At 41.0% G+C, this 18,239-nt stretch overlaps 1 protein-coding gene across 7 annotated transcripts; it reads left to right on the forward strand.

Moving 5' to 3' along the window:
• The first annotated feature begins 32 nt into the window (after positions 1 to 32).
• On the forward strand, positions 33 to 17,631 carry vmp1 (vacuole membrane protein 1). 7 transcript variants are annotated; one of them, XM_049577102.1, is made up of 12 exons: positions 33 to 95; positions 593 to 770; positions 1,076 to 1,208; positions 1,455 to 1,545; positions 2,137 to 2,247; positions 9,010 to 9,177; positions 9,534 to 9,665; positions 12,225 to 12,305; positions 12,517 to 12,633; positions 13,925 to 13,986; positions 15,704 to 15,803; positions 16,548 to 17,631. In XM_049577102.1, exons 2-12 carry the CDS (start codon positions 692 to 694, stop codon positions 16,689 to 16,691), a joined length of 1,218 nt encoding a protein of 405 aa, XP_049433059.1. In that variant the 5' UTR covers positions 33 to 95; positions 593 to 691; the 3' UTR covers positions 16,692 to 17,631. The 7 variants fall into 7 exon arrangements, with proteins under 7 accessions (XP_049433059.1, XP_049433061.1, XP_049433058.1 ...); XM_049577104.1 differs by having other exon boundaries at positions 39 to 95; positions 662 to 770; XM_049577101.1 differs by having other exon boundaries at positions 74 to 95; positions 590 to 770.
• Positions 17,632 to 18,239: the final 608 nt, after the last annotated feature.

Below are 18,239 nucleotides of genomic sequence, written 5' to 3' on the forward strand. Positions count from 1 at the left end.
GTTAATAACAAACAAATTATTCACAGCTGAACCGCGACGTCGTTTTACTTGGACACGTCCGCTGTTAGTTTCCGGGTGAAGGGGACAGGAAAGAGGTACGACTGTCATGATTGTAACAAACATCGCTCTGTTTTACACCTTATAAGAGTATGTTTTGTTAACACTATAACAGCACAGCGACAGGGAACATTTTTTACACATCTCCCCACAAGTAAGGCGACTCGTTATTGATTTTAAAGCTGTATTTTAATGTAGAAACGGCTAGCGTGCCTAGCTTATCCGTTAGCATGTTGGCTAACCGGTTAGCATGTGGATGATGATGATGTGAACGCATTTGGCGTCATATCTTGTTACAGATTGACCTACTGAACGACGGTTGTTTAAGTAAGCCCTATATCTTAGTGTTGTGAGGCAGTCAGTGCTATTTTGTATTAGAGTTTAGTATGATATATTCTTTTTCTTACGCTAATGTAATTTGAATGTCAGTTGACGAAACATTTGCATTGACAGTCTGATATTTTAACGCCGAAGAGTCGTTGATAAGGATTTCACGACAGTCCCACAGCGTCTGTCATATTGTCTTGGTCAGTAGGGAGCAAAACACCAGCGGGGAGGACACTTACACAAGAGACACCAACTCGTCGCTCTTTTTCCCACCCAGACTGCCTGACCTGCTGAAACCTTGATTGACATGGCAGCCAATGGAGCAAGCTGTGAGCAGCCACAGAAACGTGCAGGAGCTAAAGACAAACAGAATGGCAAGTCGACAGGTTGGTGAACTTTCAGCTCTTTAAATGCACAGTAGAAAAGTTAACACTCATATGTCCCTGAAAAGTTTAGCTTGTGCAATCTCTGATGACACAGTATGATAACTACCATCACATAGTTGGCGCAAGTTATAAAAACCTTGACTCACTTTATGCTGCTTTTCAAACAAGGTGATCCACAATAGAGCAAGAACCAGATGTCACATGTATCATGTTTGTAGCATTACCGGTTCAACAGCATGCATTAACTGATGGGGACACAAGTATTACAGTTTGTGAGGATGATTGCAGTTTTGTTTGTTCTCCAGACTCTTCGGTAAGAGAGAGGCGACAGAAAGATAAGGAGGAGCGCTTGTCTCTGGTGTTATGGAGGAGGCCTGTCACCACATTACATTATTTTCTCCTGGAGACCCTTATCAAGCTAAAGGAGTGGACGTTTAAGTAAGAAATTAAAAAAAGGTTTTCCAAATGTGCCTTTGTTGGCGCGATACTTTTGCAAGGATGTTTGTGCTTGTGACCTTTTTTTGTTTTTCATGTGAATCTGTTTTGCTCACCAGTTAACGCCGACATACACTCTGACCTAAATGATTGACTGATGAAAAAATGTTTCTGTAAACACCTTTTCAGTTTGCATGTGTGGAACTTGTGTCCTTATTGTCCATTTTGTTTTCTTGCTTCTCTGTTCAGGCTTTGGCAACGGCGAGGCACAGTGTTCTTAGTTTTGGTGTTATGTTCTCTGTTCTCCATCGCCTACTCCACTGAAGGAGCACACCAACAAGTAAGGCTTGGCTGATTTGTTTTCTGTTAGTGATGTTAATAATCAACACCACTGCTCCGTCACCTGCCTGTTTAAAGGTTAATGATAAGTCACTCTTTATCTGCCTAAAAAGGCTCCTAGGAGTAAGCTTATGTTGGGAGATAATGAGGTCTGTACTGTTGTCAAGTAACCCTTGATCATACAGTTGGCTGAGAGTCCGGTTTACGAATTCCTCTGTGCAGTGGTCCATTACATTCCAGTTAAACAATCACCACATCTTCTAGATTACTCACATTTATAATGATGAAATAATATTTAACCAATACAGGTAATCTTTAGTATATAATGAGATTAAAAAGTATATACAAATTGAAATTTAAAAAATGTACCTTTCCCTCTAAAAACAGCTGATATTAATCAAAATAAAATGTATTATTTCAGCCATAATCACCCCATGACTACAACTGACAAGCTTTTAATATTATAAATATGAGTACACTGAAACATCTGAAACAGATAATGAAAGACTAGAACTGTAACAGCCGTAATTCAGTGTTCATACCCCGTGTCCTCCGCCTTCTAATCTGTTTTATTTTACTTTCTTCACTGAAGTATGTTAATTACCTGGAGAAGAGGTTCCTATGGTGTGCCTACTGGGTAGGCCTTGGGATCCTGTCTTCAGTAGGCCTTGGGACTGGCCTGCACACCTTTCTCCTCTATCTGGTAAGATAACACTTGATTACACACCAGTTCTTTGAATGAATGAATGAATGAATGAATGAAGGACTTTATTTCAAACCAAAAATAAAAAACAAACAAGACAAAGATAACAGTGTCAGAAAAGGAGTAGTAGAAGTAAAACGTAGGCTTACTTTAACTGGATTACTACAGAATACAGAGGCACTAGTAGGCTATATGAAAAGGATCTGAAAAAAGGAATCAGACCGCACTGCAATCTCATTAGGATGCATGACAAAACATTCAGATAAGCAGAAAACAATCTCACTCTGAGGGACCTGTGGCTGCCAAGGCATTCAATTTTTTCAATTTTAAAATAAGCAACACAGCAAAAGACTCAAGTAAGGAGGGGGAAAAACACATCCTTAGAAAGCCACTAGCTACACTGGCTCTTAATAATTTTAAATCAGCCTCAGCATATGTTGATGAAATGTAATTTGAATGAGAAGCATGTATTGTATTACCCCAAAAAAAGTAGCAGCTACAAAGTAATTCAGTTGCCCACCTGTACACACTGTAAGTGCACTCAAAAACAGATACAACTAGAAAAGATCATCAGAGCTCCACCCTGCACGCCTGCATCTGTAGATCCTGTGGGTTAAAGTGGGACCAGTCTTTTGTATGGATGTCAGTTTTGGAGCCATAATAAAGGCAGAGATGTGGCCTGCAGCGGATATAGGCTTGCCGTTTTTAATCGAGCAGGTTTCCGGAAAACTTGTGGCCCCTACCAGCAGGTTAAGGGGAGTGAGGCATGAGCAGTTAATGATGGTATTTTAGCACTAAATAAAACAAGTTTTTCAACAAATGTGAACCACCATAACCTCGAGAGGTCCTTGAGCATACGGTCATAAATGTGCACACAAAACATGAGGGTGATTGGTCCAGTAGTTTGCGAGATTAGCTGCGAACAGACAGATACAGACATACCTACACACACACATACTCACATGACCAAATGCTTTTACCTGGTGGAGATAATAGTTCATGATAATAGTTGAATCGCATTCATATCTAATCATCCACATTTTTTTGTCATTGTAGTACCCATTACTGTGTTTTCATGTTTCTGGGAAATCAGACTCATCACGCCCACGTGCAGCCCATATCTCAACAGTCAAAAGGCTGCAAAATGATAATGGCCTTAAAGAGAAACTGTTAACCATGATTATCTGGTTGGCTGTTTTCAGCATGATTCAGGATATCCTGTGTGTATGCAGGCTGTTTTTCTTCAGATGTAAATTACATCTAATTCACCACACACTTTTTTTTCTTCCACGTATACCTGCATAAAAGCCCATGTGTGTCTATTCCTGTAGTTGCCAGAGGATGGCGTCACATAGTCATTGTCTTCTACTTCTTCAAAGTTGTTCCATTTTGTCACCCGCCTGTCCAAAGCTAACCAAAAGTAAGGTGTAATTTTTCCCTGACATGCAGTCGCAGAATGACTGTATGCCTGAATCACCAAAATGTGTGTCATTTGTCTTGGTTATGGTAAAAAAGGAGAAGTAGCAAAATAAAACCTTAGTGCAACGGAGTCCGCTCCAGGCTGATGATGTGGCTTCTGTCCTGTAGAACTTGTGCAGATGTGGGCCAGCTGAGTCAGCTGTTTCCATCATAATGAAATAATGGGAAAAGATGTAACCGTGACCTTCCTGTTTTTCAGAGATGGTGTGCACTCCTTCCATTAATACTCATCATGCGTTTGTTTGAGTTGTTTCACTGTCTTCTGTTGTCAAGTAGTCCTCAGGTACTTTATATTGTGTCCAATTATAATACTAAGAGGGTGTGATTTCATGTTCTCTCCCCTCTCTGTGTGAGGGAGGTTTCTTACTAATGTGAGTCTGCACCGTCATCTCTCCCATAAGGAGCAACCTGCCATCTGTTACAACAAATTTTCTCATTTATTTTCTTTTACAACTATCACGTTTACTTTTGCAGTTGAGGTTATTTTAGAAGCCATTTTGTGATAAGCATTTGTCCCATAAGCATTTGACTCATCTGATAAAGTCTATCTTGTGTTACTCAAACTGCTCACTTGGAAGTTGTTCAAAAAAATCTTGTGAGAAACATTGTGACCAGATAGTACAATAGGATTTAATCTTCCCAAAATTTTAGGAGCTCTAACCCTGCTGTTAAAGCAGAGAAGTGCTTTGTTCGGACACTTGGGCAAACCCATTCTTTTGAAATTCAGGAAAATCATACTGTGTCTTATTATTGCCATAGGAAGTGGGAGGCTTCCTGTGGCCCATGCAGCTAGAATGCGGACCTGCACTTGTACTTGTATAGTGCATTTCTAGTCTTCTGACCACTCTGAGCGCTTTTTACATTAAGAGTCACATTCACACACTCACATTCACACACTGGTGGCCGAGGCTACTGTACAAGGTGCCACCTGCTACTCAGTTTTAGCACACTCACACACCAATGGAGCAGCCATCGGGAGCAATTTGGGGTCAGTATCTTGCTCAAGGATACTTCCACATGCAGATTTGTCCTCCGATTAACGGATGACCTGCTCCTCTAAGCCACAGCTGTCCAAATGTGTTGCTTTAAATACCCATTAACTCAACATATTTAATTGGCCAAGGTTACTATTAGTTTCAACAGCGTGTTGGAGGGGTTGTAGCTATGATGTAGTGCATTTGGAGAGGTTAAGGACTCAGAGTCAAACCTGTTAGGAAAAAGGTTCAGTTTACTTGTCTTTTCCCAGTTACTCTCTGTTACACCCTCCCCCACCACCCCCAAACTCCTGATCTCTTTCACACTAATCCAAGCATCCTTTATCTTATTCCCCTTTAAATTTTATAGCAGGACTATTCAGTTGGGCTGGATTGCGCCACATGGTCTCGCTATACCGATCCATACATCCTACACATTTATATCTCAATAAAGACGAGAAGGATGCCACTATATGTCGTGTACTCATTTTGTTGTCCCAGTATATTATATTTATGAATGCTGGGCCACTCGGAGGGTGCGTCTGGGGCGGATGTGGCTGCATTTTAAATGGGCTGTTATATAGCATTTCCTCTAGCCTCCATTTTAGATATGCTTGTACCTTTTAAAAGCCGTCCCAAACCCATCTTATAAATGCATGTTTCTTATTTAGAGGAGCCATCAGGTTGCTGGTAATCCAGGGTATGGATGCTAAGGAAATGGCATACCTCTCTGATGAGAATGATTTCCATACAAAAGTCGATACATGGGAGTGACACAGTCTGTCATGCTGCCAATGTCCCCTTTGTGTTGCTTCCACCGCAATTCCCCAAACCTCTGTGACCATCTCATAATTTTTCGCAGAACTCTGAAAGCCCTATTTACACTGCTAGTCACATGACACAAGTCCACTGCTCACAAAGAGACTATTTCCTGTATCCCTTCTCACTAACACTGAGTTCATGTTCACAGTGCAACAGCTCCTACCACTGCTGCCTACTTAGTGTTGATGTCAGCCATAGACAGGAAACCCCCGGCGTTAACTTAGAAGGGGAAAAAAAACCACATGTCTCACCAGTGCAGTTACACTGAATTTAAGCCTGAAGCATTATTAGATAGCCCCACAGAGAGAATGAGTTCATCATGCTCATGGGAAAGGGGATTCACTCACCAGTATGATCCTTATGATTCATCATTATGTTTTGGAAGTCATTGCTGTGTATCTAAGTCAGGGGTGTCAAACATATGGCCCGTGGGCTAGAACCAGCCTGTCAGAAGGTCCAATCAGGCTAACTAGATGACTGGGCTGTGAGGTGCTAGGTTTCAGGAGCAAGTTAAAGAGCACGTAGCTTAGGTCATGGGAAACTCTGCTTCAGAGGCTTTTCCACCCTGAGCAGAACACAGATCTCTGATACAAGCATTGAATACTTACTGTGATCATGTTTAATGATGTCAAACCTTCTGCAAAATATTATCAGTCAGCAGCCACAGTTCAAAAGAATGTGGAAAAACGGAGACATAATGTTGAAATGCGCTTATTTTTCTCAAGACATTTCTGGCTAGTCATCTGTTTTGTACAAGGATGGACATTTATAGAATGGACTTGTACTTCTTTACATGAAAACAAAGAGAAAAATTGGAGCTGATGATATTTATAGGTTGTTATGCAGTGGTTTTATTAGTCAGGCCCACTTGACATCAAATTGGGCTGTTTGTGGCCCATGATCTAAAATGAGTTTGACATCCCTGCTCTAAGTGCTGGATTCTAGTCCTAATATTGTTGTTGAAATAAAAAACAAAAACATGTTCATACATTGTTGCTTTTACTTGTAGGTTTGTCTACTTTTAGATTTGTCTACTTTCAGATTGTTCCCTGTAATGATGGGAGCTACAGATGATAATTACAGGGTGTCTACAGGTCCTTAAAAAGTCTTAGATTCAAAAGTCTCCCCATCACACATTGCATACAGTTTAAAATCCTCCCCCTCACACACAAAGCACTCAACAACCAGGCCCCCTCCTACCTCACACACCTACTCCACCACTGCACCCCCTCCCGTGACCTCCACTCATCCTAAGGAAATCTCCTCTCACTACCTGCACGGACCAAGCACCGAACCTGGGAGGACAGGGCCTTCTCCATCGCTGCCCCCTCCCTCTGGAACTCACTCCCCAAACCCATCCGTAACTGCACACACCTCCCAACATTCAAGACCATGCTCAAAACTCACCTTTTTAAATTAGCTTTTAATGTATAAGTTTGTGTGTTTTATACTGTTTATTGCTGTTTTCAAGTTTTATTTTATTCTGACTTAGCTATCTTATGATTTTTAAAAAACTGTAAAGTGTCTTTTGAGCATTTGTAAAAGCACTTACAAATAAAATTTATTTCTATTATTATTATTATTATTATTATTGTTATTATTGTGAAATAGTCTTGAATTTGAATTTGTGAGGTCTTTAACGACCAAAGACATTTTATCTAATTTCATTTATCCATTTTTTAATTTCTTTGTGAACATGAGTGAAGCCTTTCTATGTAAAAGTCCACATTTCTAATGTTACGCATCTTTAAAAACTGTATCACTGTCATTTTACGTCATACTTGCACTTACCTGTTGGCAAAATGTAGACTGACTTATCTCTAATAACCACATTCCTACATAACACTTACTTCTACACAAGACCACATACTACTTGCCTGTGGTGCTTAAATACATAAAACATGATTTGTCCAAAAATCTGTCCTTAATTTGGGTAAAATGTTTTGAACGGGTCATACAAAGCATTGAATTTACTGTCTGATACCTGTAGACACCCTGATTAAGATCCACCACTTAAAAGTCCACGTCCTTCTTCATCTTGTTCTAAACAACATACCTGGACTATTACTGTGCAGCACGCATGATGCCCAGAGGACGATTCTTAATTCTGCAAACTGCATGCCACTGTCAGGTCAAAGTTAAACTCAATCAACACAAAGTGTTTTGCAAACTAATTGTTGGGATTTCCACGAAATGTGCTGCGGTTGTTCATAATGCCTAGAGGATTAAATCGTTAAAACATTTTTTGGTGACACACAAGAACCGCACCCAAGAACGTCTCTCTTTTGCCACCCAGGGGTCAAAGTGTCAGAGCAGACTGCTGTGAAATGATCTGAATCCATTCATGCTGCTAAGGGGATAAGTCATTTTAAGGACCCTATGCTCCTTCCTGTTGAGTCATCCTTCCAGTAACCTTTGCATATTTAGACCCACTATCGGTAAGGCTCTAACAACAAAACAAATGTCAGTAGACCATCCAGTTCTTTAGTATTGTGGCTTGTAATGAACAATGCAGCATCTGGGGGACAACAGGCATTTCTTTAGCAAAGTAAACTTGTTCACATATTTATTTTATTTGATGGGTACTTGATGAAATCCACTTGCTCAATGGTTACCGGGCAAAGAAGTGGTTTATTTGCTTTGTGTGCAAAGAGCTGGGCTTTGCTGACTCTGGTGAACAAAGAAGTTCACCGTGAGGGCCAGTGTATCGCCTGTCTGATGAGTATCATAATTTGTTTGACTCACAGCTTAGTCTTTTCATTTCTTTGTTAACACTTGCGCGTCATGAAGAAATGCTGTTAAACGGAGCTCTGTTTGGACTGAAGCGGACTGAAGCAGACTGTGTTGTGTAAATTAAAGAAGCCTCCTGTGTGCTCACACTCAGCGGGGTAGGGAGTTGCTGTGGGGGAGCAGTCGTAGTCAACACAGACTAATTGTGTGCTGTCCATCTACCGTCAGTGTTGCCTGTATCACTCAGAGGAGGCATAATAGAGTAGCTGTGTTGTAGTTACAGGTGGGCCAACTGTTATTGAGGCCAGGTGGCTGGGCCTAACCAGAAGTCTTTACAATGATAAATGATGACATACCTACCTGTCAGAGAGACTGTGACTCAGCTACTGTTGGTGTGTGTCTGTACCTGTGAGCCCGTTTAATCATTCAGCAGCAGGACAGCAACTTTATACTAGTGTATGGCTGTGCAACATAATCACATTTCATTGTCAAAGGTTTAATAGTTAGTACTCTCAGTAGCAATTCAAAATATCCTTTTACCCATGACCACTGTAGATTGAGTTTGTATTGTGTTTCCCCTCGCTCAGCTCCCCCTGGGCTACAGCATTTGTCACATTTACAATATGGGCACATGTCCAAGTGTTTCATTACACACGCTGGACAAAATGATTTCATGTGCAACTGCCAGTATATGTCCCAGTGTCTTCTAATCTATAAAACCCACTCATCCCATCCATCTGTCTCACCTCTCTCTCAGGGTCCTCATATAGCGTCAGTAACCCTGGCAGCATACGAGTGCGGCTCCACGGACTTCCCAGAGCCTCCGTACCCAGACCAGATTGTCTGCCCCCAAGGTGAAGGCTTGGAGGGAAGCATCTCCCTCTTCTCAATCATGTCAAAGGTCCGCCTGGAGGCCTGCATGTGGGTGAGTCGCAGTTTGCATAGAGAGACAGTACAGTGATCCACACCGAAAAATGGCAAGAATGTTTGGCAGTACCAGCAGTGGGTGGCATTGCGACAGCTGGAAACTTGTCAAAGAATTGGGAGTCCCACATTCCAGCATGCTTAGACTGGGGTGAAAAAAATCCATGATGCTTATAGAACTACAAAAGCTTGTCTCAAGTCTTACACACAGCCAAAGAATGCATTACTTTACACAAAGCAGTTGCGTGTATCAAATTCAAAAGTTGATGATGGTGAGAATAGTTGTGTGTGTGTGTGAATGTTGGAAATAGATAAGCAAATGCTGACGTGGAATATTTGTAAATTGTGCTGGTTCAGGGGGCAGGCACTGCCATCGGAGAGCTGCCTCCATATTTTATGGCCAGAGCGGCTCGTCAGTCAGGAGCTGATCCGGACGATGAAGACTACGAGGAGTTTGAGGAGATGCTGGAGCAGGCCGAGGGCGCCCAGGTCAGAATTGCACACGCATACACATCTGTTATGAGAACCTTTGCCTTGGTCATTTCCAATGTTAACTCTTTTTGCAGCAGGTCATATACATGAGCACAAAAATACAAAGATTATTTTGTGTAAAGGTTAAAGAAGCATTACCCACCTCAGATGTGTTTTTCATTTGATTTGAAGTAGCAAAAGGTGACACCTTAACGTAGGGTGCATCATTTTTCATTTCAGATTAAGTATCTCAAAAGAAACACAATTAAACCTGCAATTAGCTTTCATTTTCTTTGTCTCCCAAATTTCTCATATTTAGTGCGAAAGCTAGCCTGGACTCAACCTTTTGTCTTCTATTGAAAAAACACCGCAACTACACTGAATATCAGAGTATCTATCTCTTTATTTGGTCCCATATTGGCACAGGTGTTTACACTTTTCCAACCCACCCAATATGATATGATTATATCTCATTTGGCCTCCGCTTTATAATGCACAACTGACCATGGAGCCGCTGTCCAGTGATTGGTCTCAAGGTGCCATGTGACTTCAGTGAAGCCACTCCCTCCTTACACTTCCAGTAAATCTGTCTGTTCGTGGGTGAGTCACGCAGAGCACAGCTACCCCTTTAATCATCCCTCAGGCCTTGCTCCCTCTTCCTCCCTCCTTCCCTCACTCCTTCTCTCTTTTCACCGGCCTCTAATTTGAATGACAGACAGTCCTGTCAGGAACCAAGGGCACATGACTGGAGACAGCTGAGATCAGATGCTGAGTCAGCAGCAGCAACAGAAAATCAGGAATTGTGTACATTGTCTCCTTGGTCTGTTCTTCACTTCACTGCCTCTTGAGCTGAATAGGCTGAAGAGGCCAACCTCACATCACATGTCTTTCATCATGGGAATGTATCCACATGTGCATTTGTCAGAGGTTTTCTAAGCAACAATCTCACAGACGAGTCATAAGTACGTTTATTAAGACCCGAGAAAGACATGATTCATGGGAACAAATGTCACGCAAACAGTACATCACTTAGACCCTGTTTATATTTGGTATTAACATGCTTTTTGGGTGATGCGGTCACAAGTGGACAGCGCTTAAGTATTAACGACCTCAAAGACACTTTGTGATCCTATCACTCAAACCACTAGCCGAGATGTGCTGTCTCATTTGAGCACATACATTTTGTAGTGTAAATGCTAATGCATCCTGATGCATCCCTGACAAGGACTACATCATCAATGCAGTGAGGTTGTTGCTTTGGTAGCAGCGCACTAACACTGTATACTGTAACTTTCCCACTCTACAAGTGTCCATTGTTTCACCCTGTGGAAGGTGAGTCATGTTGAATTCTGCTGACAGGAAAATCTCTAGCCGTACTGACACAATTGCTAACATGACTAGCGAGTATGCTAGCGAGACCGTGGAAGTAACAACTGTGTGCGGGGCCAAATTGTGCTGCTAGCATAAGTGACGTAGACTACACAGTCACAAAATCTGAACACACGTGGTCAGCTGGAGAGGCATGATAGACAGGTATGAACGATGATGTGTCTCGGCTGTGGACCTGTGTTCGGATCACTGAAAGCATGTTAATACCAGGTGTAAACAGGCTCTTAGAGGTGTGTATTAGTATAATCAATATTTTCATGTCAATAAAAAATGAAGAAAAGTGTGACGATCTACAGAATCTCACAGGACAAAAAGAGAAAAGCATTTCTAAAAATGTGTAGCGATTTATTTGATTGCATTTTTAAATAATTATCAATAAGTTATACTAAGAATTATTTAATTTTAGTGGCAAAGACTGCATTGGACTAAAATTACTTAGCCTCAGTGGCAAGGAATTAGATACATTGATCATAACTTGTCACTTGTAAACCTCAATGCTGTATCTTTGTGGTTTTTTTGTGATGTGTAAAACAAAAATTCTGAATGAAAAGAATATGCACCACAAATATTGGCTACAAACATAATTGGCATGAGTGAAAATGAGTATGGTCTGAAGATGAAAACTAATATAAATTTTAATTGTAGAGACTAAGGCAGAATTAAACTTTAAATTGCTTCCATAATTGACATTGATGAGATGCCAGTTTTTGGAAACTGCCTCTTAATCTCCCTCCTGCATCGGCTGTGATCTTCACCATGTAACCACAGACGTTTCACCCCCACAGGGATGGAGATTAGGATCAAAAGATCCTCGTCACTTTTGTGCCAAAAAGATTTCAGCTGTGATGCCAGCAAAGTCACCAAAAAATATATGTATCTTACAGTGCTCAGAAATAGCTAGTATTTTACCACAGTGCTCTCAACAAGGCTCTCGTTCCTTGTAATAACATCGCTGACAACAGTTTTGTTTGGTAGAAAACCAAACACTGAAAGTGAGAGCAAGGTTATTTTAAGAAAAGAGTAAAAGGCTTATTTGTGTTCAGCGACACCCATGTATTTAAAAAAAAATGTGTTGAAGTGTGGTAGAACAAGTTTTGGGTCATAAAAGTCCAATTTGAAGATAATCCTACCCATCCATATCTGACAGCAGTAATGTGAGTTGGATGTTTATTTTATTTCTGTTTGCAGGATGTTGTCACAAGAGCAAAACTGGGAGTTCAGCACATGGTGCAGAAAGTGGGCTTTTTTGGGATCTTGGCCTGTGCCTCTGTAAGTTGAAATTTATGTTTCTGCAGTTTATACATGCTGGATCAAAGTTTAATGTTGCATTCAAGACTCCTTTCTTCATTTCAACAAATATTTGTCACTGTAGATGCAAATGTGTATTGAAGGAAATTAACTTGTAACCTGACAGCTGTAACACGGGTAAATTATAAGACTCTGAATCTTTAATATCTTCTAATGTGTGTGTGTGTTTCAGATCCCCAATCCTCTCTTCGACCTGGCTGGAATCACATGCGGCCATTTCATGGTTCCCTTCTGGACCTTCTTTGGAGCAACTCTAATTGGGAAAGCAATCATCAAGATGCATATACAGGTCAGTAGCTCAACTTAAAGGTGTATCAGAGGTGCTTAGAAACTACCAAAGGATCCATTTACCTCACCTTACACCAAGGTTTTCCATTTCCTAACATAAACCATAGAGGTATGCAGCATCTTGGCTTTGAGTAAGACTCCTCTTTTGTTTCATGTCATCACAGTTCTCTGTCCACATTGTAATAACGTGTGTCAAAAAATCCACTCATAAGAGAAACGGGTACGCGCTGCTGGCTGATTCACAATCTCCACGACCTCAAAACGTGTGGGAGAGCTAAGATCAAACTTAGAGCTTAGATCATGAGTCGGTGTGGCTGTGAGAAACTCCTAATTGTGCACTTCTGGTTAACTCTTTCTGACGGTGCTCCGGTCCTTTGGGAATTCCTCATACTGGTTTTAGCTTTGAGATGCATCCAGATCATATAAACAGGCTCCAGATGAAAGGAGGGAAGCTTTTAAGAAGTCTTTAACAAGAGTTTGGATTTTAAAAAATGCACTAGATCAAAAAATGTGTTAATTACGGAGCGTATTGTTGAGACTGCCACCCCAGTGACTAATATAAGCCTATACTAAGGGAGGCTGTCTGTGTCTGTGGGTGACTCGCCTTGTGTCTTAATAAACTAAACCTATCCATCTCATGGTGGTACCAGCCAGTGACCTCACTCTGAGGACTTTCAGACAAAGGGCCCCGTTGGGCAGCAGGGGATATGGAGGATGTAGAGTGGACATGAGAAGGTAGACATGGGAGAAGGAAATTGAGCAGACGGTAAGAGTCTGCAGGGGGGAGCCTTTGTATTTTTCTTTTTTCTTTCTTTCTTTTTTGTACCTTGAACCTTTCGGGCATCACGTGTCATATCCTGTCTGATTTTGTCCGGGGGGCCATGTGTCATGGTGTTTAAAGCTGATCAGTTTCAGGACCGGAGAAAGAATATTGTGGTTTCACCCCCCCAAAACCACACAAAGCCCCTCGCAGCCCGAAATTGAGCTTACTGCCAGGTTTGAGTTTTGTAATTAGTGTGTCTGTGGACGGTGGCAGATGTGGCCTCAATTTCCCACAGCTGTGCTGCTAAAATTAAAAATCAAGATGTACGTCTGTCGATCAATTTCTGTTTGTCACATGTGTCCCACATTGCTAATTATTTGTTGGTCACTAAATTTTTCCTCTGATGTCCCGTAAAACACAGAATATCTATATATACTTTTATTAATGGAGAAATTTTCTATGTTGTTGATACCTTTGCATTTGATCAGAAACTAATCGGCTTATTAATCTCTCCTTTGTTTTCCTGCAGAAACTATTTGTTATCATCACCTTCAGCAAGCACATAGTGGAGCAAATGGTGTCACTCATTGGGTAAGCATTTTTCTGTGTGTGTGTGTGTGTGTGTGTGTGTGAGAATGTGTGTGAGAATGTGTGTGAGGGCGAAAGATCGCATTAATCTGGTTACTTTATGTAGTCATTGTCTTCCCCTTGGTTTTGTGGTTGGCAGTGCATTCATAAACATTTTCAGATGCATTTCAACCACTGATTGGAGATCCTGCACGAATAAATGCTTTCACTGCGGGGGCGTACGTGCATGCATTTTTGCATTTTTACACAGAAAGGTTTTTCTTTTCCTCCCCACGTGCGATCCATCTCCGCAGCACTGGTGGTCAGGCATGTGAGGTCCCATCCGAACATGTTGATGTGACTCACCCAGTTCAGATTTGACTGAGAGATTTGCCCCGGTGAGGCGGGAAACACAGTCGGAGCCAAAGAAAAAAATATATGCCTGTTAAACTGATTTCAGGTTTAGCCAGTTTAGAGCAAGTAAGGGTAATATCCTAAATGTTGAAGAAAGATTTTCTAAGTCAAGTCAATGTTAAGAGAGCCAGCAAGGAGTTTGGTCAGACTTGATGTTAAGTTTGTGATTAACATGTCTGTAGGATGTGGCTTTTATTGGTCCAATGGTTGAGAAATGTGCACTTACATGTAGTAACTTTGACCATATTAGGATCTGAAACTACAGTCAAACTGAGACTCCTGTTTCTTTTTGATTTAAAAAAAAAAAAAAAAAAAAAAGATTCAAGGTTGTTTCCCATGATCAGATGGCCCTTGGTGACTCGCTATCATGGCTGTGATGAGTGCCTCAGTGCTGATACAGGGTGTTTTTTGGCTGTTGCTGTGTGTATATTTGTGTGCTTGCATGTAAAGTGAGAGATAACAGGAATGAGTCAGTCAGAACTAGTTAGGTTGATTTAAAATCAGCAATTACCCACTTCCCTTTTACTGTTTTGTTTACTAAATTGTCTCATTTTTTTGCTTAGTCTAGTCTAGACGACATGTTTATGTCCCAATCTGAGACAGACTTTATGCAGTGGGAAGTCTGGGTGTCAACAGCCTGCAGTATATTTTTCTTTTCATGGTAATGATAAGTTCTGCATCACGTAGACTGTACCACCACTGACCCCATGGTTAAACCATAACACCGGTGCGTCTACATGACATGACATGAATTGATAAAAATGGTATCCGTTATGATTTGCCCCCCTGGTGAGCTAATCCACACAGCCAAATAAGGGCATGAGCACACCCTGATTAGATAGCTTTTCACCGAGAACTCAGCAATGGTGGTAAAGGTGATGACATCATGCCGACTCACTTCCTGATTGAAGGGGCTGACACTGGCTCCTATAGAGAGCTGTGGAGTATAAAAAGAGGGCTGAAGGGTTTCTGCTTCATTCCTCTCTGCTGCCTGCTCCTGCTCAGTGCTTAGTAGAGGAGGTGAAAGCTCCAGGATGGGCCCCACTTGTAGGATGAGGCCCTCAGCCTTTAACTGTAACACGGATGCTGGTTGACTGGTGGATCAGTGAGGACCTTTTGGTAGTGTTCAGGGAGAGACGAGACTTCATGAGCTGCTCTTTGAGGCTCTTACAGGGAGAAAATGTTCAGGGTTTAAAGCTTCAGTTTTGGGCTACATGTCAAAGGAAGGGTGCTTTAAAGGGTAAGTGAATTAATGTTCTTCCTCCCCGTCTCTGGTGTCTCTTTTCTTTGGCATTCTGTGTGGATGTATGCGGGGCTGCCATGGCAGGTCTGTGCCCAAAGTGGGACCATCACTTCAGAAGCCCTTCAGTCAGTACCTGGAAGCACAGAGGAACAAGCTGCACCACGCTGGAGGAAGTAAACCAGCGGTAAGAGCAATATATTACTTAACAAAGCACCACTTACTGTTTTTTATCACCAGAATGTGAGGTTTATAGGTACATTTATTTGTTAGGGTGTATGCAAGTCTTTTGTCATACTCTTGACTTTGAATTATACACTGGAAAGGTTTCATAAAATCAAGAGATAAAATTTTTGTCTATAAATTTATCCAACACTTGGAGTATTATGGAAAAAGCAGCAACATCAGAGTTGTTTTTTGAACTCATGCTTGATTTTTGAGGCAAATATAAATGTAAGGATCTTTATACATAATTATAAAGATCCTTACATTTGTTTTCTGTAAAGAACTGTACTGAGCGGGACATTTTAGAGTTTAAAAATATAATTGTAAATGCTCTCCAGTGGACAAACAATGTAACTAAGCAATTATCTTTTAATTATTTTAAATATATTTTTGACATTTCTGTTCTGCAATTTCTTACTTATTGGACAACACATGAATATATTTGCAATAAGATGATATCAGGATTTTATGCATCTAGCTCTAGTTTTTAGTTGGCATCAGTCTATGGCTGCACATACTTTTAAGTTTAAATCTTGCAAATGGTGAAAATATGTCTTTATAGCTGATCTAATTTTCCTCCCATAGTGATGCCAACAATATTCACAATATTTTAGTTGCTGTATCTGATCTGTGTGCTCATATACTGTAACATTATTCTTTTATGATGGTAACTAATAGCATATACACCCTAATTTTGGGTTTCCAGGATGAGAACTGGCTGTCGTGGGTGTTTGAGAAGGTGGTGCTGGTCATGGTCTGCTACTTTGTCATTTCCATCGTCAACTCCATGGCTCAGAGCTACGCCAAGCGGCTGCAGCAGCAGAGGCACTCGGAGGAGAAAACCAAGTGATGACAAGACAAAAGCGGTACAAACATCCAAGTGACTGTGTTTCTGCTGCTGCCGAGAGCCCTCCACTCGGCCACAGCCACTCACAACTTAACAACAAACCTCACCCCCCCTCCCATCCATTCTCAGAGGCTGACCACTCAAAAAACCAGGCACTATTTGTTGGCGTGTGTGCGAGCGTGTGCTTTTGAGGATGTATGTGCTGTTTACGGTTTGTCCCCTCTTCAGGTTTTGTAGTTCTTCCTCTCATCTCACAATCTAGGTGTGTGTAGTGCGATTGGTTCTCTTGCTGATCTTAACATGTAACTTTAACGTTAAATTAACCCATTCATTGACCTCAGAAGTAAAGCAGCGGTTTGGTGGTGACTGCTGTGTACGTGCAGTGCCCATCAGATGCTATGCCTTATGCAAGACGGGAAGGTCTGACTTCCCTTGAGTATAGTATAGTTATTAACTTGATTTTTTATTTAATTTTGTAACATTTATGTATGGATGGATCATGACTTGTTTGTACAGTGTGCTGCCAAGGTAACTGCTATGGATGGTCTTTCTTTTCAGGGTTTAATTTTCCTCATGTTTTTGTCCTGTTATACAGTAAAGACCAATACGTCTCTTTTTTGTCTCTGGAAATTGTCAGTTTAAAATGGTGAGAAAAAAAGCAATATCAACTTAAAACAGTGTGGTATTGATAGTTTGCACATTGTGTAAATATCTTAATATCTTTTTGACAGTATGCGCAGATGTATTTCTATTCTAATGGTCTGTGTGGACATGAGTTAAACTTGAACCAAAACAAAACAAAACAAAAAAAATAAACGGTGATATCATTTGTATAGTGACATTGTACTCTCAGCTAACTAGTCCCATTTCTATTCTGTACATTTAGGATGAACCTTGGATCAGATCATATATAAAACATGTAAATCATGGCACTTGTTTCCAAGTCTGAGTCTCGTTATTTTTGGATTCTCTTGTAGGATGAGATTTTTAAATGTTCATCCTGATAGGCTACGCTTTGTGATGTTTAAAAATTGTTGTACACTTGTTATTTAACCATCATGATAGACCTAATGTTTAATCTTCTCTTAGAAATCATCATCTTTAAGGTAAGTCAACCGTCAGCACTAATCAATTTTTTATTTTACTACTTTTTAGTAAGTCTTGGAAGACATATCCTCAACAGTCTGAGCTAAATTGCCCTTTTGGTGTTCTTAATCTGAATGTTCATCAGACTCAGACTTTAATGTGACTGCCTTCCCGACTCCCAAATCCTCCCTGTGCTGGGGGGGAAGTCCTGCCTGAAACATAATCTATAGATTCTGGTCCACTCCGGCTCGTGGATAAGATCCCCTTTCCATCTTCCCAGTAGTGAACAACTTGACACCACTTTCCCACCCCCTCAGCTAGCTTATCAGACTGGTGTTGGCTGTTACATTAGCACGGCAACAACGGTCTGTAAGCTGGCTGAAGTTGTGGGCCCTCAGCATTACAAAACTGCGCTTCAGCTGCTCCATTTGGGAATAAAATAATGTGTCTTAAGTGACTTTATGT

Source organism: Epinephelus fuscoguttatus, linkage group LG5 (genome assembly GCF_011397635.1).
Source record: "Epinephelus fuscoguttatus linkage group LG5, E.fuscoguttatus.final_Chr_v1".
In the NCBI taxonomy this organism is placed as follows: domain Eukaryota; kingdom Metazoa; phylum Chordata; class Actinopteri; order Perciformes; family Serranidae; genus Epinephelus; species Epinephelus fuscoguttatus.